This window comes from Lactuca virosa, chromosome 4 (assembly GCF_052849685.1).
Source record: "Lactuca virosa cultivar CGN04683 chromosome 4, Lactuca_virosa_CGN04683_v6, whole genome shotgun sequence".
Taxonomy (NCBI): domain Eukaryota; kingdom Viridiplantae; phylum Streptophyta; class Magnoliopsida; order Asterales; family Asteraceae; genus Lactuca; species Lactuca virosa.
Window position 1 is genome coordinate 64,319,575 of NC_136429.1, and position 22,332 is coordinate 64,341,906.

Consider the following 22,332-nt stretch of genomic DNA (forward strand, 5'->3'; position numbering starts at 1 on the left):
ATAATCAATTGAGAATAATTAGGGTGTTGAACAACCACTCTGTCATTGTTGATAAAACTTAATCTCACAAACCAAGTTGTTGCTCATTTCTCGGTAAAAAAAGTCTGGTTGTTAAAACTAGGGTCTATGAATTCGAGAAAGGGTCATCCAAAGAGTATAAAACCCGGTCACTTATTTTAAACCCGATCATAAATGAAAAGCCCCGATTTCCCTATTAATAAAACCCGTTTTTTTCATATATTAAATGATATGATTTTAATATATGTTATAATATGGTAAGAAATCATTACAATTTTACATAACAATTTAGTGCAAGAAACTATTATTTTATAGTAAATATCAATTGAATAATTATTTTCAACATGAACTTGCAGTATTTTAACTATATATTCGCCTAGTAAACACATGAAAACAGTACAAAATGAACGATTCAAACTTAAGCAATCCCAAAGTTTGTTTCATTCTTTGATTGTCAAGTGTCCTGAACAAACTCTAAGCCTTTCTAGCTTCCTAAGTGCGGTATATTGGAATGGCTAATAAAGGCTTAATACGAGGAATAGTTAAACCAAACTTCTCATTCATATCCAGATCACTTGGTGACATTCCATCCGGTAGCTCCCATTCAAAGCAATGTACAATGTTAGCAATCACTAAACCAACGTTCAGTAACCCCATATTCATTCCAGGACATCCTCTTCTTCCTATGCCAAATTGTATAAGTTGACAATCAGCCCCACGAAAATCAATATCTTTGGCAAGAAACCTCTCTGGAAGAAACTCCTCCCAATTTTCAGACCAAAGTTTTGGGTCACGTCCAAATGCCCAATAATTTATAATAACACGAGTCTTCTTTGGTATATAGTAACCATCAACTATGACATCCTCCATAGATTCATGCGGAATCAATAATGGAGAGACCGGGTAAAGCCGAAAAGTCTCCTTAACTACCATGTGCAAGTAAGTTAGCTTTGCCAAATCTGTTTCTTCAACCTCGTTTTTATCTCCAATCACAGTCTTCAATTCTTTTTGGAGCTTTTTCATTACTCTAGGGTGTTTGATAAGTGCAGCTAATATCCATTCAATTGAAGTTTTTACAGTGTCACGGGCCCCAGCTACCATTTCTAGTAAAATGGCCTTCATGCTAGACCTATCAATTGTATAGGATAGCTCATCATGGGTATTTGAATATTGTTGTTTTAGTGACATCAATATGTCAATGAAATCCATTTCATCAGGCCTTTGAGAACCGACACGACCGTGTTCTTCATGCTCATTTATCAATGTCTCGAGCATTTCATCAATGCCTTTTTCTAACGACATAAAGCGTTTAGTTAAGCCCTGCAAATCCAGAATATGAGAAATGGATCAGAATCTTTGATATATTTCTCAATACTCAAGACAATTAATAACTCAAAGCAACTATAAAAGCCAATCATGTCTAAAATGTATGAAATACACGATTTTGATGTATTAGCTTCCTAAAATGTTGTTACCCGAAAGAAACATAATTAGTATCTTACTATCATTTAATATATGAATCTGATTTACTCTCTCAGATTATTATCATAAAGTCAAGAAGGGAACACAAACAGTTTAATCAAGGTGGCCAAAATAAGTATTACTAAAAAAAATTGGTACAAACTTGGTTTGTTCTAAGTAATGCATTGGCTGTCTTATAATTCATTTTTCAAAAAATTCATCTTTCGTCTATAGAAAAATAGGATCTGGTATACTAATAAGGCTGAAAACCTGGGTTATAGGTTCTGCCACTGCAAAAAGCCAATGTTTGATTCGATTGGCAAACATGCATATTAGTATACATATTTTTATGTGTATTTAATAAAAAATATCTCTATGAACTTTTGGCAAAATTGAGGTGAAGATTATGAAATTGCGTACCTGAAGGTCAAACGGAGCTAATATTGTCACATAATCTGCCAAATTGAAGGCACCTGCTAGTTCCATGGTCTCATCAAGTACGCCCTTGAAAATAGACCTATCCTTATTTTTCTTACCAAAAATCATCCTACACGTCATTCCATCAACCAACGCACCTACAGCCTCATCTAAATCCACCACCTTACGCTCCATTGATGCAACCTTCATCTCCTCCACCATCAACCTAATTTCCTCCCTTCTCATCCCTGCAAAAGATTTAACTTTCATAACATTCAGCAGTTCCAACGTACAAAACTTTCTCACGCTACGCCAGTATGGTCCATATTCCGTAAGTGTCATTCCCTTGCTACCATAAGATAGGTATTTTGCAGCTTCTGTATTGGGACGAGAAGCAAAAATGGCGTCATGGGTTCCAAGGAAGAGTTTGGCGGCTTCAGGTGAAGAGACTATCACAGACTGGATGGACCCAAGGCGGATGGACATGATCGAACCATACTTTTGGGAGAGGTTGTGGAGGGCGCGATGTGGGAGATTTCCTAATAAGTGGAGGCTTCCAATGATTGGTAAGGGCATGGGGCCTGGTGGTAGTTTTTTACAGCGGACATGAGTTGACCACCATTGCCAAAATAAGATTCCGGTGAGAACTAGGAGTATTGCAAGTGCAAAAGAATGCATTGTCAAGCCGCTTGTTTAAGCTTCTATGGTACAGATTATCTTTGTGATATAGATGTATAAATAGATGGCTTGGGTTGATGGACTTTATGGATTCTTCTTAGCATTAGCTGATTAATTTTTTTTTTGGCATATTATGTTTGTAATTTTTCATAACGTGTTTGTGCTCACTTTGACCTAATTAACACGGTTATCGGATTTGCTGAAGTCATGTTATTAACTTGTTTAAATAAAAAAGTTGTCCTTGAATAACTTCTTCCAAAGTGATTATTTCACCGACCCATGCATGGTCAATTAGCACGTGGTCCTTATTCTTTTTGATAATTTTGTATAAGTATAATAAAACACTATTACACTATTATATTAATGTATTAGCATATTAATATTTTCATATATTTACTAATTAAAGGAATTGATTTTTATTAATTTGATATATATATATATATATATATATATATATATAATTTTGGTCCATGCATATATATATAACAGTGTTTTTATTTGTTCCAAAAAAATCTAGTTAATTTAAACTATTTCCGATGGCTTTATTTTATAATTTATTACTATTTATTTTTTTATTAATCATTTATTAAAATGAAGCATATAGCTTTTTGTTTTTTTACTATCGGTCATTCAATTTGTATTGAACAGTCAATATAATTTTATCATTATTTTTGCCACATCATTATTCTGTTATATTTGTGATTTAATTAAAAATTATATCACTAGTGGTAAAACTTTTTCAATTGCTTTTTTTATGAACTTATTTATTGTTTTCCATCTATCTAAGATGTTCCGCAAAAACCTCCTTATTCGGTTAGTCATTTATTAAACACATCAATTTTACTACAAAATATTTTAAATAAATATTATCACTAGAGATTAATATATAAGCGTCTCATAAATGAAAACTATGATAGAAATAAGAGTAAATTACACGAATGGTCCTTGTGTTATAGTGGTCTTGCACGTTTAGTCCCTAAGTCGGTTTTTCTATCTATGGAGTCTTTAAATGCTTAATTTATTGCACGTTTGGTCGTTATACCAATCCATCGTCAAGTTTTGCTTTTAGTGAGTTCATACGTAGGGATAATTTAGTCCATTGAGGCTTTGTTTGTTATCAACTACTTTAGGAAACCAGGAGACTTCCTTAATTGCGATCATTTCGTCCTTCTCTCATTGGTTACTCTTTGTCCCTCTTCTCCCTAATCCGATTAAACTGAGTAAACCCTAATCCTTCTAAACCCCTTAAACAAACGATCAAAATGACTACTTAGAGAATATGTGCAAGAATGGTGGAAATAGACGTTCGAATAGTAAGCTCAAGAATGCCTTGGGGAAGAAAGGCCTTGGTCTTTTCGGGATGTTACAAGTTGGTATCAGAGCCTTGGTTTGAGGGATTCGAGCATACTCTCGTGTGTGCTTGAACTCAAACTGAGGGTTTGGTGAAATTTTTTTATAAACTAAACATTTAATTAAAAAGAAATTTTTAATCAAAGAAAGGGGTGTGATGCGTGCAATCGTCCGAGCTCAAGTAAGTGGTTCCCAGAACCAATACGTGTTTATTATGATATATATGATATGATTATGAGAATTACATGCTAGATTAGGGCTAAGGATCTGTTCAGTGGTATATGATAGGAGAGATGCATTTATATGTCTGATTGTATGAGCTTTAGAATTGCATGCTAGTATGGATTCCAGATAAGTGGATATAATGGCTTGATTATTGTATGTTGGTTAGATTTTCTGTTGCCTGAATGTTGCTTGCTTTATGCTTTCTGGGACTCTTAGTGATGTGAATTGACTGCTAAGTGAATATGCTAAGTCACATGTGGTACATGTTAAATAATCTTAGAGTGATGGATTTGACCCTATTGCGCAGCTCTTGTCTGAGTCCAACCGTTCTAGGGTTGACTCTTTTACTCGAATGATTATCTAATCGTTGTTGCATGTGACTATATTCATGAGGAAGATAGTTGACATTGGTAGGAGTCCTTCAGTAGCTGAGGGTTGGGTAAGGTCGGGAACCTAGGAGAGCCTAGGATATGCTTTAGTGGGTTTAGTGGTGCGGTTTAGTGAGTTTTTGGTGCATCGGTTTGAGAATGTGACTTAGAAGATTCGGGATGATTCTTGAGGAAGGTATGGATAAGTGTGGAAGGTAGTATTGGGCCCATACTACTGAAAGCACAGGATCCATACTTGAATCAGGGAGAGTCCTGGAGAATCTAAGAAGCTTATGGGAGGAGGATTTTTGGGTATGTTTTCATCTTCGACATGTTGCATTTTAGTTTGGTGATGAGAACTCAGGGAGGTGGTTCCGGTTCTAGTTATGGTTCCGTCTCAGGTGCAGGTACTTGATGGGTTTTAAGCATAAGAACAATCCTATGTGCTCATACAAACCCTAATGCTTGGATCTAGGTTTCTCTATTGTACATGCATTGAATCCAAGACTTGCAAACCCTAATCTAGCATACATAATTCGAAAATTAACTTAATACATCAGATCTAGATGTTTACCTCTTCAAATATTGGCTTAGATCTTCTTTTCTTCTTCTCTTGAGCTTAGAGTCACAATTGTAACTCCTCTAATGGATCACAAACACCTCAAGCAAGAAGGCAACTTTGAGAGAGGAGGGAGGATGCTAATTTTCGTCCCTAGGGTTTCTCTTGGAAGCAAGTGGCCGAAAATTAGAGCCTTGGGGTCTTATTTATAGTGCAAGCTGCTAGGGTTTCAGTCTAAACCCTAATGGATACCTTAGCCACCAAGTAGCCCAAGGAACCTTCTGGAATAAGGCCCTTGGACGAAAATATGATGATCCTTCATCATAATTTCGTTTCCCCTTAGTCCATTAGGTTTCCCAGCCCAAAACTCAACTATCACACATTTGACAGTTTATGCCCCTTTATTTAATTAATCTCTTTTAGTCACCAAATTAATTCCTAATTAATTTATGACTAATACTAATTAAATAAATATGATTTCTCCTTTAATATATTATTCTTATAATATATTAATAAACCATAATAATCCTCTCTCTCATATCAAATTACCTTGTCAAGTTGCTTTGGTGAAGGCAACCCAAAAGGACCATGCATAACCGGGTCAAATACATACCAAATATAGTTACGGGCTTAGACACTAATCCAACAGTCTCCCACTTGGATAAGTCTAGTAACTATATCTCGCATACGACTTCAGGATCTGGTTAGCAATCGTAGCTCTTATACGCTTCTGTCAACTCTGATCAAAATCATGTCCTTCAGATAAGGGATCGTATAATCCTCTATTCTAGATATCATGCTGACAATACTTATTATCCAGCATTTTGTTTCTCGATTTCTGATTTATTCGACATAGAATTTAGTTGAACACATCAACTTCATTCTGACCGGGCCCGGCACATAAGTCAAACTAAATCATCGAGCGGCCAAGATATCGCTTTTATTTTCTTAGAATAAAAGGTACAGAAAACTTCGACTTATATGCTTTTATCATTTACTAGCTAGGTCACACACAATAATGCGTTTTATAACATCAAGTTACTGATGCGTTTTCGCATTATCAATGCATAATCAACTAGCAAACAACAACCATATCTCTAGGTTTAAAGATTATATGATATTATCATCTTGCGATCACTTATGATAACTTTCATGAAGTGATACTAGCAAGTGCGGGTTTATTCCAATGCTCAAAACAAATTTCATAAGCACTCATAAACTTCGTAGCAAACCTTTGCTATGTCTAAATCCTTTCAGACAATCTACAAACAAATTTATGACAATCTTCTTTCATATCTACTTCCAACATATGAGCGATTGTGGACTATTCGAACAATCTTATTATTCGGGAAGTCAAAACATGCAAAATTGGAAATAACAGATAAATAATCAACACAAGATAGTAACTTTCTTATAAATAACACACCTTTATTTAATCATCAAAATGTTGAATACAAAATTATCCATTACAAATTTCCTATCTATCTAATCTAAACTAATATCGTCCTTTAGTCCAACGCTCCTAGCGTGCTTCAAATACTTAACCCTACTCAGTCCCTTCGTAAGGGGATCTGTTGGGTTATCTTCTGACGATACCCTCTTCACAATGAGGAGTCCCTCTTCTACCTGATGTCTAATAAAATGGTATTTCCTGTCGATATGTCGAGATCTGCCATGATCTCTTGGTTCCTTGGTCAAGGCAACCGCTCCTTCATTATCACAGAAAGTTTCCATGGGCTCCTTTATGGATGGCACAACTCCAAGGTCTCCAATGAAGTTCTTCAACCATATATCCTCCTTAGACGCCTCGCTTGCTGCAATGTACTCTGATTCGCACGTTGAATCAGCCACGGTCTCTTGCTTGGAATTTTTCCAAGTCACTGCTCCTCCGTTCAGGGTAAAGACCCAGCCTGACTGCAATCGGTAATTATCCCGATCCGTCTGAAAACTAGCGTCACTGTACCCTCGCAACCTTAAGTCATCACTCCCACCGAGGACTAGAAACCATTCATTGGTCCTTCGTAGGTACTTAAGAATATTCTTGACAGCAATCCAATGCGCCCTACCAGGGTTCCCTTGATATCTGCTGACTATGCTCAAAGCGAAGGCCACATCAGGGCGAGTATAGGTCATAGCGTACATAATCGAGCCAACTGCGGAAGCATAAGGTACTCGGCTCATATCAACTATCTCTGCCTCTGTACTTGGGCTCTGAGTCTTACTCAGTTTGGTATTGCATTGGATTGGTAACTCCCCTTTCTTGGAATTTTCCATACTAAAACGTTTTAGTACCTTTTCCAAGTATGTATCCAGACTGAGTCCTATCAGTCTCTTACTAATATCTCTCACTATCCTTATTCCCAGTATATATGCAGCTTCTCCGAGGTCCTTCATAGCGAAACACTTCCCAAGCCAGGATTTGACCTCCTGCAAGGTTGGAATGTCGTTTCCTATGAGTAGTATGTCATCGACATACAATACGAGGAAGCTCACTATACTCCCACTGGCCTTGACATACACACATGACTCATCTTCGTTTCGCAGAAAACCAAACTCTTTGACCTTCTCGTCAAAACAAAGATTCCATCTGCGAGATGCCTGCTTTAATCCATAAATGGATTTCTCAAGCTTGCACACTCTATTTGGATGCTTCGCATCGACAAAACCCTCTGGCTGATTCATGTAAACATCCTCAGCCAACTTCCCATTTAGGAAAGCGGTTTTTACGTCCATCTGCCAGATTTCATAATCATGAAATGCAGCTATTGCGAGCATTACCCTAATAGACTTTATCTTGGCAACTGGCAAGAAGGTCTCATCAAAGTCAACTCCAGGAGTTTGAGTAAAGCCCTTCGCGACCAATCGCACTTTATAAGTATGCACTTTCCCATCCATGTCTGTCTTCTTCTTGAAGATCCACTTGCACCCGACTGTCTTACGACCCGGTACATTGTCAACCAAATTCCAAACTTGGTTGTCATACATGGACTGAATCTCGCTGTCCATTGCCTCTTTCCATTTAGCAGACTCTGGGCCTGCCATGGCTTCCTTGTAGCTATTAGGTTCGTCCAGATTTACTAGTGTACTATCACTAATAAACGTATCTCCGTCAGTAGTAATATGGAAACCATAAAACTGGGGTGGAACAATAACTCTACTCGAACGTCTAAGAGGTAAGGACTGGTCAATTGGTTCAACAGGAGTTTCCTCCTCAGGTTGAACGCCGGTGTCAGAGGTTCCTTCATCTCCTGACTCTTGAAGCTCTTCAAGGTCAATCTGAATCTCACTGTCTCCTTGACTTATGAGTTCTCTCGCTCTGAAAACTCCTCTCCTAGCAACAAAGACAACATTGTCACTTGGTCTATAGAAGAGATAGCCAAAAGACTTATGTGGATAGCCGATGAAATAACACTTCTCACTACGAGGTTCTAGCTTGTCATGAGTCTCTCGTCTTACGAAAGCTTCACAACCCCAAACCTTGATATGTGCTAACGAGGGAGCTTTCCCTGTCCACATCTCGTGAGGTGTCTTGGCAGCCTTCTTGGTGGGAACTAAGTTAAGGATATGGGCGGCAGTCTCTAAGGCATACCCCCAGAATGAGATTGGTAACGAAGCACGACTCATCATAGAACGAACCATGTCCAATAAGGTTCGATTACGTCTCTCAGCCACACCATTCAATTGTGGCGTTCTAGGAGGCGTCAATTGCGAAATTATTCCACATTCTTTTAGATAGTCGTGAAACTCAAGACTTAGGTACTCTCCTCCTCGATCAGATCGAAGCATCTTGATTTTCCTGCCCAGCTGATTCTCCACTTCATTCTTAAACTCTTTGAACTTTTCAAAGGTTTCTGACTTTTGCTTGATCAAGTAGATATATCCATATATGCTATAATCGTTTGTAAAAGTCATGTAGAAGCAACAAGCATCCCTTGTGGTGGATCTAAAGGGTCCACATACATCTGTATGTATGAGATCCAATACACCCTCACCCCTTTCACATGTACCAGTAAAGGGTGACTTGGTCATCTTCCCAAGTAAACAAGATTCACACGTCATCGTCCCTAAGGTCGAATGACTCCAAGACTCCAACCTTTTGGAGTTGGGCTATGCGTTTCTTGTTAACATGGCCAAGGCGACAATGCTGCAAGCATGCTTTGTCCAAACTTGTGGACGAATCAATATTCAAAACATCATTTCCTAAATTATCTATAACTAACACAGATTCATAAATCCCATTACAAGGTAATGCATTGAAATAAAAGACACCATTCAAATAAGCATTAATAGAACCATTACTATTATCAAACGAATATCTGAAACCTTGTCTAAACAATCCATGAAAAGAAATGATGTTCCTTGCCATATCTGGCGAATAGCAACAATTATTTAAATATAGCCCTAACCCATTACTCAACAATAAGGAATAAACTCCGATCTTGGTTACTGGTGAAGACTTCTTGTTTCCCATGATCAAGTTTATCCTTCCATGCTCCACTTCCCTACTTTTTCTTAGCCCCTGCAAAGGTGGGCTTTATCTTCCCATCCTTAATATCCTGCAGATATTTAGGGCAGCTTCGTTTCCAGTGGCCCTTCTGGTGGCAATAGAAGCACTCTGCTTCCTTGGGGTCAGAAGAGGGCTTAACAGAACCTGCTTTGGTCCCACTAGAAGAGGAACCATCTTGGGTCTTACCCTTATGGTGGCTCTTAGAAGGAGCCTTCCTCTTCTTTCCCTTTCCTTGGCCAATTTCCAACACAGGAGCAGCTACAGTAGAGGATGATGCAATAGATTTTTCCTTGAGTTTGCTCTCAGCTGTCCTCAGGAGCCCTTGAAGTTTACTCAGGGTGACCTCTTCTTTGTTCATATGGTAGGTCATTCTGAACTGGTTGTAGCATGAAGGCAAGGAGTGGAGGATGATGTCGATAGCCAAATCCTCATCAAACTTAACATTAAGTTTTAGAAGACGATCAACATACCTTTGCATTCTTTGCAAATGAGCAGTTAGGGATTCTCCACTCCCCATCCTTGCGGTGATCATGTTGGTGATGATCTCATAGCGCTCTTGTCTCGCGCTCTGGTGGTACCTGTCCAACAAATCTTGGTGCATCTCATATGGATACATGTCCTCATAGGACTTTTGGAGTTCGAGGTTCATGGTGGCCAACATGATGCAATGAACTTTCGTTGCATCACGCTCGTGGGCCTCAAAGGCGGCCATCTCTTCAGGAGTAGCTTCTTCTGGGTTGATCTTTTCTAGCTTCTCGTCGAGGACATATTCTTTGTCCTCGTAGCGAGTTATCATGCGAATGTATCTCATCCACTCGTTGAAGTTCGAGCCATCAAATGTCACCTTTTGATATAGGTTCATCAACGAGAATGACCCAGAAGTGTTGTTGTTTGCGTTTGCGTTAGACATCTGAAATAGAAAGGAACAAAGTTTGATTAGAAATGAATCCCCAATTAAACACCCAAATGAGAAATTAGGGCTAGGATCCAACAACATTATTTACAACTTAGAAAAGGGATGACGTAATCTAAAAGTAAATAATTTGAAGGTAAGTGAATGACGATTCACTAATTCTCACCATGAAAAACGAAAAGAAATTAAGTTTTAAATGTATTTGAAAATTCCTAGATTTCTTTTGAGATTCATTGAACATTTCAATGGCATGTTTAAATCTCGATATGCACTTTGAATTTGCGACTGGGATGCCGAGGATCGCAAACAAGTTTGTGAATAACCATGCGAATCAACATGGTGCACTCAATGTCTTCATCACCTAATCAATGTGCTGGTTAGCCACGCACGCTCCATTGATCTATGATAAAATATCGAGCCACCCTTTGTCACCAATGTCAATCCCAAATTAGTGTGCCGGTTAGCCACGCACGCTCCACTAACGTTTGACAGGGGTACAAAGTGTAATTCCATGGAATAGCATCATTTTCACATTTTACCCTAAAGTAACTAAGATTGGGAATTTATAAAACAATGTAGTTACTTTAATATTTCCATTATACTTATAATGAGGAATTAAGTGCCCTATCCTATCCGTTCGGCTAACGACCCTCCACCAGTCAAGCAAGCGGTAGGTGTAAGTGTACACCCATTAAGCGCCATTTTAGAGGCAGCAACCTTATACCCACCTTATAGACTAGCTTCGTGAATGAGGCCTACTAGCGATAAGACTAGCTTATTCTTATACATATATATATATATATATATATATATATATATATATATATATATAGAGTAAATTACACGAATAGTCCCTATGGTTTAGGGTAATTTGCGTGTTTGGTCCCTAACTTATTTTTTTAACTCCAAAGGTCCTTACTATTTGTTTTTGTTACGCGCTTGGTCCCTACTGTTTGTTTTTGCGCGTTTGGTCCCTACCTTATCTAAAAAGACTATTATTTAAATAGAGAAAAATAGTAGGGTAGGTAACGTAAGGTGAGGGGGTGGGGTTGGGGTTGTGTTTATTTAAAGAAATTAACAAATCAAGGGAAAAAGAGTCTTTTTAAGTAAGACAGGGACCAATCGCGTAACAAAAACAAACAGTAGGGATCTTCCGAGTTAAAAAAATAAGTTAGGGACCAAAAGTGCAAATTACCCTAAACCATAGGGACTATTCGTGTAGTTTACTCATATATATATATATATATATATATATATATATATATATATATATATATATATATATATATATATATATATATATATATATATATATATATATATAAATCTTGTAATAGATAGAGTATAAGATTGAATTTTAAACTTATAAAATTCTAAGGGTTGAAATTTAAATTTATCAAAATTAAACTTTTAATCAAAAATTAAATTTCAAAACTTGAGGGCAAGTTTTGAACTTTTCAAAATACAAGGGATCAAATAACAAATAATATAAATCAAACAATTAATTTAGTGATTATCTATATTTGACCTAATTCAATTTCTTGCAAGATAAGTTACCTAATTAATTCAAATAATCAATTTTAATCATATAAGGAATTTATTATCTAATCAATTGGTAATTATCTTGTGTTTTGGCAAGGATAATCTTTCAATAACAATAAAATTCGAATTTTATCAGTTAAAAACATATAAGGCAATTATTCTTCACCAAAACAGCAAGAAATCTCGAGATATCCTCTGTCTGAGTCCCAAACTCGCCGAGTAGCAATCTAAACTCGCCGAGTAGGGCCAACTCGCCGAGTCCAGATACTGACTCGCCGAGTTGGTTCGGGCAGAGGCAAGAAAATTGTTTTTCAGCAAGAATTCGACAATTGCATCACATACAACAGAAACCAATCAAGGCTCTGATACCACTGATGGGTTTTAAGCATAAGAACAATCCTATGTGCTCATACAAACCCTAATGCTTGGATCTAGGTTTCTCTATTGTACATGCATTGAATCCAAGACTTGCAAACCCTAATCTAGCATACATAATTCGAAAATTAACTTAATACATCAGATCTAGATGTTTACCTCTTCAAAGATTGGCTTAGATCTTCTTTTCTTCTTCTCTTGAGCTTAGAGTCACAATTGTAACTCCTCTAATGGATCATAAACACCTCAAGCAAGAAGGCAACTTTGAGAGAGGAGGGAGGATGCTAATTTTCGGCCCTAGGGTTTCTCTTGGAAGCAAGTGGCCGAAAATTAGAGCCTTGGGGTCTTATTTATAGTGCAAGCTGCTAGGGTTTCAGTCTAAACCCTAATGGATACCTTAGCCACCAAGTAGCCCAAGGGACCTTCTGGAATAAGGCACTTGGACGAAAATATGATGATCCTTCATCATAATTTCGTTTCCCCTTAGTCCATTAGGTTTCCCAGCCCAAAACTCAACTATCACACATTTGACAGTTTATGCCCCTTTATTTAATTAATCTCTTTTAGTCACCAAATTAATTCCTAATTAATTTATGACTAATACTAATTAAATAAATATGATTTCTCCTTTAATATATTATTCTTATAATATATTAATAAACCATAATATCCTCTCTCTCATATCAAATTACCTTGTCAAGTTGCTTTGGTGAAGGCAACCCAAAAGGACCATGCATAACCGGGTCAAATACATACCAAATATAGTTACGGGCTTAGACACTAATCCAACAGTACTGAGCCGATTAGCGAGCAGATGCGGGAGTTCATCCCATCGGAGATTACTCGCGGTATTTTGGAGCAGACTCCTGTGATATTTGGTTCTGTCAAGGAGGGGATATTGGAGATCTTAGATGAGCGTCTGGGTGCATTCTGTGCTGAGGTTATGGCTATCATTGGATACCGCACTCTTTCTTTCCTTGAGTTCTGTACGTGTGGAGCTCCTACGTTCCATGGGGAAAGGGACCCCATTTCCAGTAGGAGGTGGTTAGCAGATATGACTAACGCGTTCAAAACGAGTTTTTTCCCCGAGGAGGCGAAGGTCATATATGCTTCCTGACTATTGAAGGACAGGGCACGAGATTAGTGGGAAGAGGTTGGTAGTGAGACGGATGATGATGTTGTTGATGCTATGTCATGGGATGACTTCTCGACCAGGTTCCGAGCTGAGTTTGCACCGGTGATTGAGGTGCAGCAGCTGGTGCGAGAGTTTCTGGATCTCCGCCAGACTACTGAGACTGTGGCAAAGATCACTACCAAGTTCTGGGAGAGGGCTTTATTGGTTCCGCAGTATGCAGCAGATGAGGAAATGAAGAAGGTGAGGTATCATGATATGTTGCGAGATGATATCAGGGAGTTTGTGAGTATTTCAGGGTGCAATACCCTGAATGATATGATTTCCAGAGACTGAGAGCGGGAGATCGATTTGTAGCACCTTGGTAAGAAGGAGTCAGATCAGGTGCATATAGTGGAGGGTCCCTGGAAGAGACCCAAGACTTCTAATCAGCGTTTGAGAGGCCAGCAGGGTCGGGGTCAGTGCAACACGTGCGGGAAATCTAAATTCCAAAGGAAACGGAGCGACACTGAATATCATAAGGAAATTGGAAATCGTAATATAGGAAGAAGAGAAGTTGATTGGAGAATTCGGTAGCAAGTCGAATGGTCATCATCGCAATATCTAGGGTATATCTCCTCTGCTTCTCATTGACCACCGCTTATAAATAACTCTTTGGTTCTATCTCAATCTCTTCCTCTACATATTAAAAATAGAGAACGATGGTTGTATTTTCTTTCTCAATCACCCTTAGCGTCGTATCGGTGGTCATCTAACTGTCGGCGCATGAATGTAGACAGGTGAGTCGTTGAGTCGCCTTCCCAAAACCCATCCGCAAAAGTAATATATGTTCATCGTTTCTGTGTTTATTCCATGGTAGATTTGTTACTTTCCGCCACTCAGCAAATCTCTTTAATTGGTTGTTTAACGGAAGAGAAGATTAGGTAATATTATGCCCACCAAAATAATCTAGTTTACAACATAAGTTCATGCTTTTGGTGATTTATGACAAAAAAATAGTTTACAAGACTCTTGAGGTAAATATATTGAAAGCACATAAAAGTGATTTCCCAGTGAGGGATTCCAAGACTCTTGAGGTAAATATATTGAAGATTTATTTGAAAAAATAGCAAAATAGTTTCATTTTACTTGTTTTTTATAAATTTATATCACCATACTTTCATTTGGTCATGTTACAACAAAGAACTTTTAAAAAGTTGTGCAATAATAGCAATACTAATCAAATAAAAAGAAATTTATTGTTTTAACTGATTAGAGTTTTTTTCGTTAACAATCTCATGGTTCATATTTTATTTGCAATTATCGATATATATACTTAACTGTAGGCTGAAGTTGAATGGGACACTCACTTTTTTTGCTATCAATGCTAGCTCTCATGAAGAGGTAAATATATTGGTTAATTCATTTGATATTATTTGCAGGCTATGTTTTCTCCAAATTATTTCTGATGTTTAGCTTTGTTATATTATTTGTTTGAGTAATAACTTTTACGCTTTTTATTAAATTCCAAAAGTTGTATTATTTGTTTGAATTGTTTAGTATAAAAAGTGACAATAACTTTTCTACAATACAAGTTACAAATTATCACAAAGACCAATTTTTTTGGACTTTTTCACCATTTGGTGGTTGCTAATTGTCACTATGCTTGTCTTTTTGCTTACATGTACAAATTTCAAAGTGTTTGACTATTGTTTCTCTAAATAGCATAAGTAGATTTCTTTAGGATTTTCAAAAACATAATGCATTTTAATTACTTTATTATAATAAAATCTTTTTGGGAATTCGTAAACTTGTATAATATATAATTTTTCTAAACTTTTTCAGCAGGTTTTTGCATCAATTTAGGATCTAAATCTTAAAGGCCATTTGAGTCACTAAACCAAATACTTTGATTCTCTCGACCTAAACTCGTTTGTTTTGATGTTTGTGAAACCATTAGAAAACCTTGTCTTGTTTTATTTGATATCACATTTTGTAGACATACCTTATATTGTCGTAATATTTTTGTAAAGAAGTTATGTGATGTGTAGGTGGTTTGGTAATTATGTCAAATAGAGTTTATATGCGATGTATTATGTACCTAAATTATAAAATAAAATTTAGAATAATACGAACGATTGCTTAAAAGTGAAAAAAAATGTTACCTTACTTGTTCAGATTAGATCAAGCTAGAAAAGTGTGCTTTGTGGTTCAATTGATTTCTCCCGTCATTCCTGTTATATAACAAGAATAGAAATATTTTAACAAAACTACTCGATCTCAGAAGTTAAATGCAAACTTATAAAATAAATATATAACATAAATAAAAGAGTAATCACAATACCTTAGGAAAGTGAAGTTGAAAGTGATGATGAATCGGTAATGTGAAAATAATGCAAAGCGGTAATCCTGTCATATAAAAAACTAGAACTCTTTTAACAAAATATAACTTACAAATACAAACTTTTGAAATAAATATGCAACATAAATAAAAGAGTAATCACAATACCTTTCGAAATTGAAGTAAAAATTGATGGTGAACAGTAACGTGCAAAGAATGCAAAGAGGTAATGGTGAAAGAAAAGAATATAAAAATTGTAGTTTGTTGAAACCAGGTGAAGTATATGAGTTTATACATAATCATTTGAGAATAATTAGGGTGTTGAACAACCACGCTGTCATTGTTGATAAAATTAATCTCACAAACCAAGTTGTTGCTCGTTTATCGGTAAAAAAGTCTGGTTGTTAAAACTGGGCCTATGAATTCGAGAAAAGGGCATCCAAAGAGTATAAAACCCGATCACTTATTTTAAATCGGGTCATAAATTAAAAGCCCCGATATCCCTACTAATAAAACCCGTTTTTTTTCAAAACTGGGTCTTTTCTAGAAGGTCCCATGTACTTTTTTGTAGTAGTGTCATGTTTAAATCCACGACATGATCCATAGTCTCATGTTTGTAGCGAGAGAATAATCGTTGTGCGAAAGTTGGCCCGAAACCCTCGTTAAGAAAATATTAAATGATATGATTTTAATATATATTATAATATGGTAAGAAATCATTACAATTTTACATAACAATTTAGTGTAAGAAACTATTATTTCATAGTAAATATCAATTTAATAATTATTTTTAACATGAACTTGCAGTATTTTAACTATATATTTGCCTAGTAAACACATGAAAACATTACAAAATGAAAGATTCAAACTTAAGCAACCCCAAAGTTTGTTTCATTCTTTGATTGCCAAGTGTCCTGAAAAAATCTAAGCCTTTCTAGCTTCCTCAAGTGCGGTATATTGGAATGGCTAATAAAGGCTTAATACGAGGAATAGTTAAACCAAACTTTTCATTCATATCCAGATCACTTGGTGACATTCCATCCGGTAGCTCCCATTCAAAGCAATGTACAATGTTAGCAATCACTAAACCAACGTTCAGTAACCCCATATTCATTCCAGGACATCCTCTTCTTCCTATGCCAAATTGTATAAGTTGACAATCAGCCCCACGAAAATCAATATCTTTGGCAAGAAACCTCTCTGGAAGAAACTCCTCCTAATTTTCAGACCAAAGTTTTGAGTCACGTCCAAATGCCCAATAATTTATAATAACACGAGTCTTCTTTGGTATATAGTAACCATCAACTATGACATCCTCCATAGATTCATGCGGAATCAATAATGGAGAGACCGGGTAAAGCCGAAAAGTCTCCTTAACTACCATGTGCAAGTAAGTTAGCTTTGCCAAATCTGTTTCTTCAACCTCGTTTTTATCTCCAATCACAGTCTTCAATTCTTTTTGGAGCTTTTTCATTACTCTAGGGTGTTTGATAAGTGCAGCTAATATCCATTCAATTGAAGTTTTTACAGTGTCACGGGCCCCAGCTACCATTTCTAGTAAAATGGCCTTCATGCTAGACCTATCAATTGTATAGGATAGCTCATCATGGGTATTTGAATATTGTTGTTTTAGTGACATCAATATGTCAATGAAATCCATTTCATCAGGCCTTTGAGAACCGACACGACCGTGTTCTTCATGCTCATTTATCAATGTCTCGAGCATTTCATCAATGCCTTTTTCTAACGACATAAAGCGTTTAGTTAAGCCCTGCAAATCCAGAATATGAGAAATGGATCAGAATCTTTGATATATTTCTCAATACTCAAGACAATTAATAACTCAAAGCAACTATAAAAGCCAATCATGTCTAAAATGTATGAAATACACGATTTTGATGTATTAGCTTCCTAAAATGTTGTTACCCGAAAGAAACATAATTAGTATCTTACTATCATTTAATATATGAATCTGATTTACTCTCTCAGATTATTATCATAAAGTCAAGAAGGGAACACAAACAGTTTAATCAAGGTGGCCAAAATAAGTATTACTAAAAAAAATTGGTACAAACTTGGTTTGTTCTAAGTAATGCATTGGCTGTCTTATAATTCATTTTTCAAAAAATTCATCTTTCGTCTATAGAAAAATAGGATCTGGTATACTAATAAGGCTGAAAACCTGGGTTATAGGTTCTGCCACTGCAAAAAGCCAATGTTTGATTCGATTGGCAAACATGCATATTAGTATACATATTTTTATGTGTATTTAATAAAAAATATCTCTATGAACTTTTGGCAAAATTGAGGTGAAGATTATGAAATTGCGTACCTGAAGGTCAAACGGAGCTAATATTGTCACATAATCTGCCAAATTGAAGGCACCTGCTAGTTCCATGGTCTCATCAAGTACGCCCTTGAAAATAGACCTATCCTTATTTTTCTTACCAAAAATCATCCTACACGTCATTCCATCAACCAACGCACCTACAGCCTCATCTAAATCCACCACCTTACGCTCCATTGATGCAACCTTCATCTCCTCCACCATCAACCTAATTTCCTCCCTTCTCATCCCTGCAAAAGATTTAACTTTCATAACATTCAGCAGTTCCAACGTACAAAACTTTCTCACGCTACGCCAGTATGGTCCATATTCCGTAAGTGTCATTCCCTTGCTACCATAAGATAGGTATTTTGCAGCTTCTGTATTGGGACGAGAAGCAAAAATGGCGTCATGGGTTCCAAGGAAGAGTTTGGCGGCTTCAGGTGAAGAGACTATCACAGACTGGATGGACCCAAGGCGGATGGACATGATCGAACCATACTTTTGGGAGAGGTTGTGGAGGGCGCGATGTGGGAGATTTCCTAATAAGTGGAGGCTTCCAATGATTGGTAAGGGCATGGGGCCTGGTGGTAGTTTTTTACAGCGGACATGAGTTGACCACCATTGCCAAAATAAGATTCCGGTGAGAACTAGGAGTATTGCAAGTGCAAAAGAATGCATTGTCAAGCCGCTTGTTTAAGCTTCTATGGTACAGATTATCTTTGTGATATAGATGTATAAATAGATGGCTTGGGTTGATGGACTTTATGGATTCTTCTTAGCATTAGCTGATTAATTTTTTTTTTGGCATATTATGTTTGTAATTTTTCATAACGTGTTTGTGCTCACTTTGACCTAATTAACACGGTTATCGGATTTGCTGAAGTCATGTTATTAACTTGTTTAAATAAAAAAGTTGTCCTTGAATAACTTCTTCCAAAGTGATTATTTCACCGACCCATGCATGGTCAATTAGCACGTGGTCCTTATTCTTTTTGATAATTTTGTATAAGTATAATAAAACACTATTACACTATTATATTAATGTATTAGCATATTAATATTTTCATATATTTACTAATTAAAGGAATTGATTTTTATTAATTTGATATATATATATATATATATATATATATATATATATATATATATATATATATATATATATATATATATATAATTTTGGTCCATGCATATATATATAACAGTGTTTTTATTTGTTCCAAAAAAATCTAGTTAATTTAAACTATTTCCGATGGCTTTATTTTATAATTTATTACTATTTATTTTTTTATTAATCATTTATTAAAATGAAGCATATAGCTTTTTGTTTTTTTACTATCGGTCATTCAATTTGTATTGAACAGTCAATATAATTTTATCATTATTTTTGCCACATCATTATTCTGTTATATTTGTGATTTAATTAAAAATTATATCACTAGTGGTAAAACTTTTTCAATTGCTTTTTTTATGAACTTATTTATTGTTTTCCATCTATCTAAGATGTTCCGCAAAAACCTCCTTATTCGGTTAGTCATTTATTAAACACATCAATTTTACTACAAAATATTTTAAATAAATATTATCACTAGAGATTAATATATAAGCGTCTCATAAATGAAAACTATGATAGAAATAAGAGTAAATTACACGAATGGTCCTTGTGTTATAGTGGTCTTGCACGTTTAGTCCCTAAGTCGGTTTTTCTATCTATGGAGTCTTTAAATGCTTAATTTATTGCACGTTTGGTCGTTATACCAATCCATCGTCAAGTTTTGCTTTTAGTGAGTTCATACGTAGGGATAATTTAGTCCATTGAGGCTTTGTTTGTTATCAACTACTTTAGGAAACCAGGAGACTTCCTTAATTGCGATCATTTCGTCCTTCTCTCATTGGTTACTCTTTGTCCCTCTTCTCCCTAATCCGATTAAACTGAGTAAACCCTAATCCTTCTAAACCCCTTAAACAAACGATCAAAATGACTACTTAGAGAATATGTGCAAGAATGGTGGAAATAGACGTTCGAATAGTAAGCTCAAGAATGCCTTGGGGAAGAAAGGCCTTGGTCTTTTCGGGATGTTACAAGTTGGTATCAGAGCCTTGGTTTGAGGGATTCGAGCATACTCTCGTGTGTGCTTGAACTCAAACTGAGGGTTTGGTGAAATTTTTTTATAAACTAAACATTTAATTAAAAAGAAATTTTTAATCAAAGAAAGGGGTGTGATGCGTGCAATCGTCCGAGCTCAAGTAAGTGGTTCCCAGAACCAATACGTGTTTATTATGATATATATGATATGATTATGAGAATTACATGCTAGATTAGGGCTAAGGATCTGTTCAGTGGTATATGATAGGAGAGATGCATTTATATGTCTGATTGTATGAGCTTTAGAATTGCATGCTAGTATGGATTCCAGATAAGTGGATATAATGGCTTGATTATTGTATGTTGGTTAGATTTTCTGTTGCCTGAATGTTGCTTGCTTTATGCTTTCTGGGACTCTTAGTGATGTGAATTGACTGCTAAGTGAATATGCTAAGTCACATGTGGTACATGTTAAATAATCTTAGAGTGATGGATTTGACCCTATTGCGCAGCTCTTGTCTGAGTCCAACCGTTCTAGGGTTGACTCTTTTACTCGAATGATTATCTAATCGTTGTTGCATGTGACTATATTCATGAGGAAGATAGTTGACATTGGTAGGAGTCCTTCAGTAGCTGAGGGTTGGGTAAGGTCGGGAACCTAGGAGAGCCTAGGATATGCTTTAGTGGGTTTAGTGGTGCGGTTTAGTGAGTTTTTGGTGCATAGGTTTGAGAATGTGACTTAGAGGATTCGGGATGATCCTTGAGGAAGGTATGGATAGGTGTGGAAGGTAGTATTGGGCCCATACTACTGAAAGCACAGGATCCATACTTGAATCAGGGAGAGTCCTGGAGAATCTAAGAAGCTTATGGGAGGAGGATTTTTGGGTATGTTTTCATCTTCGACATGTTGCATTTTAGTTTGGTGATGAGAACTCAGGGAGGTGGTTCCGGTTCTAGTTATGGTTCCGTCTCAGGTGCAGGTACTTGATGGGTTTTAAGCATAAGAACAATCCTATGTGCTCATACAAACCCTAATGCTTGGATCTAGGTTTCTCTATTGTACATGCATTGAATCCAAGACTTGCAAACCCTAATCTAGCATACATAATTCGAAAATTAACTTAATACATCAGATCTAGATGTTTACCTCTTCAAATATTGGCTTAGATCTTCTTTTCTTCTTCTCTTGAGCTTAGAGTCACAATTGTAACTCCTCTAATGGATCACAAACACCTCAAGCAAGAAGGCAACTTTGAGAGAGGAGGGAGGATGCTAATTTTCGTCCCTAGGGTTTCTCTTGGAAGCAAGTGGCCGAAAATTAGAGCCTTGGGGTCTTATTTATAGTGCAAGCTGCTAGGGTTTCAGTCTAAACCCTAATGGATACCTTAGCCACCAAGTAGCCCAAGGAACCTTCTGGAATAAGGCCCTTGGACGAAAATATGATGATCCTTCATCATAATTTCGTTTCCCCTTAGTCCATTAGGTTTCCCAGCCCAAAACTCAACTATCACACATTTGACAGTTTATGCCCCTTTATTTAATTAATCTCTTTTAGTCACCAAATTAATTCCTAATTAATTTATGACTAATACTAATTAAATAAATATGATTTCTCCTTTAATATATTATTCTTATAATATATTAATAAACCATAATAATCCTCTCTCTCATATCAAATTACCTTGTCAAGTTGCTTTGGTGAAGGCAACCCAAAAGGACCATGCATAACCGGGTCAAATACATACCAAATATAGTTACGGGCTTAGACACTAATCCAACAGTCTCCCACTTGGATAAGTCTAGTAACTATATCTCGCATACGACTTCAGGATCTGGTTAGCAATCGTAGCTCTTATACGCTTCTGTCAACTCTGATCAAAATCATGTCCTTCAGATAAGGGATCGTATAATCCTCTGTTCTAGATATCATGCTGACAATACTTATTATCCAGCATTTTGTTTCTCGATTTCTGATTTATTCGACATAGAATTTAGTTGAACACATCAACTTCATTCTGACCGGGCCCGGCACATAAGTCAAACTAAATCATC

General features: G+C 36.4%; 2 protein-coding genes across 2 annotated transcripts; both read right to left on the reverse strand.

Moving 5' to 3' along the window:
* Positions 1 to 412: 412 nt before the first annotated feature.
* Positions 413 to 2,621, reverse strand: LOC145104956 (cytochrome P450 CYP736A12-like). The gene is made up of 2 exons (XM_079042112.1): positions 1,900 to 2,621; positions 413 to 1,338 (listed from the first exon to the last, which is right to left on the reverse strand). Exons 1-2 carry the CDS (start codon positions 2,572 to 2,574, stop codon positions 511 to 513), a joined length of 1,503 nt encoding a protein of 500 aa, XP_078898238.1. The 5' UTR covers positions 2,575 to 2,621; the 3' UTR covers positions 413 to 510.
* A 14,234-nt stretch (positions 2,622 to 16,855) lies between these two features.
* Positions 16,856 to 18,919, reverse strand: LOC145104958 (cytochrome P450 CYP736A12-like). The gene is made up of 2 exons (XM_079042113.1): positions 18,198 to 18,919; positions 16,856 to 17,636 (listed from the first exon to the last, which is right to left on the reverse strand). Exons 1-2 carry the CDS (start codon positions 18,870 to 18,872, stop codon positions 17,082 to 17,084), a joined length of 1,230 nt encoding a protein of 409 aa, XP_078898239.1. The 5' UTR covers positions 18,873 to 18,919; the 3' UTR covers positions 16,856 to 17,081.
* Between the last annotated feature and the right edge of the window lie 3,413 nt (positions 18,920 to 22,332).

Coding starts and splice junctions, on each gene's coding strand:
- LOC145104956 (XM_079042112.1), bottom strand. CDS start 2,574: ATGCATTCTTTTGCACTTGCAATACTCCTAGTTCTCACCGGAATCTTA. Junction 1,339..1,899: donor TAGCTCCGTTTGACCTTCAG/GTACGCAATTTC, acceptor CTGGATTTGCAG/GGCTTAACTAAACGCTTTAT.
- LOC145104958 (XM_079042113.1), bottom strand. CDS start 18,872: ATGCATTCTTTTGCACTTGCAATACTCCTAGTTCTCACCGGAATCTTA. Junction 17,637..18,197: donor TAGCTCCGTTTGACCTTCAG/GTACGCAATTTC, acceptor CTGGATTTGCAG/GGCTTAACTAAACGCTTTAT.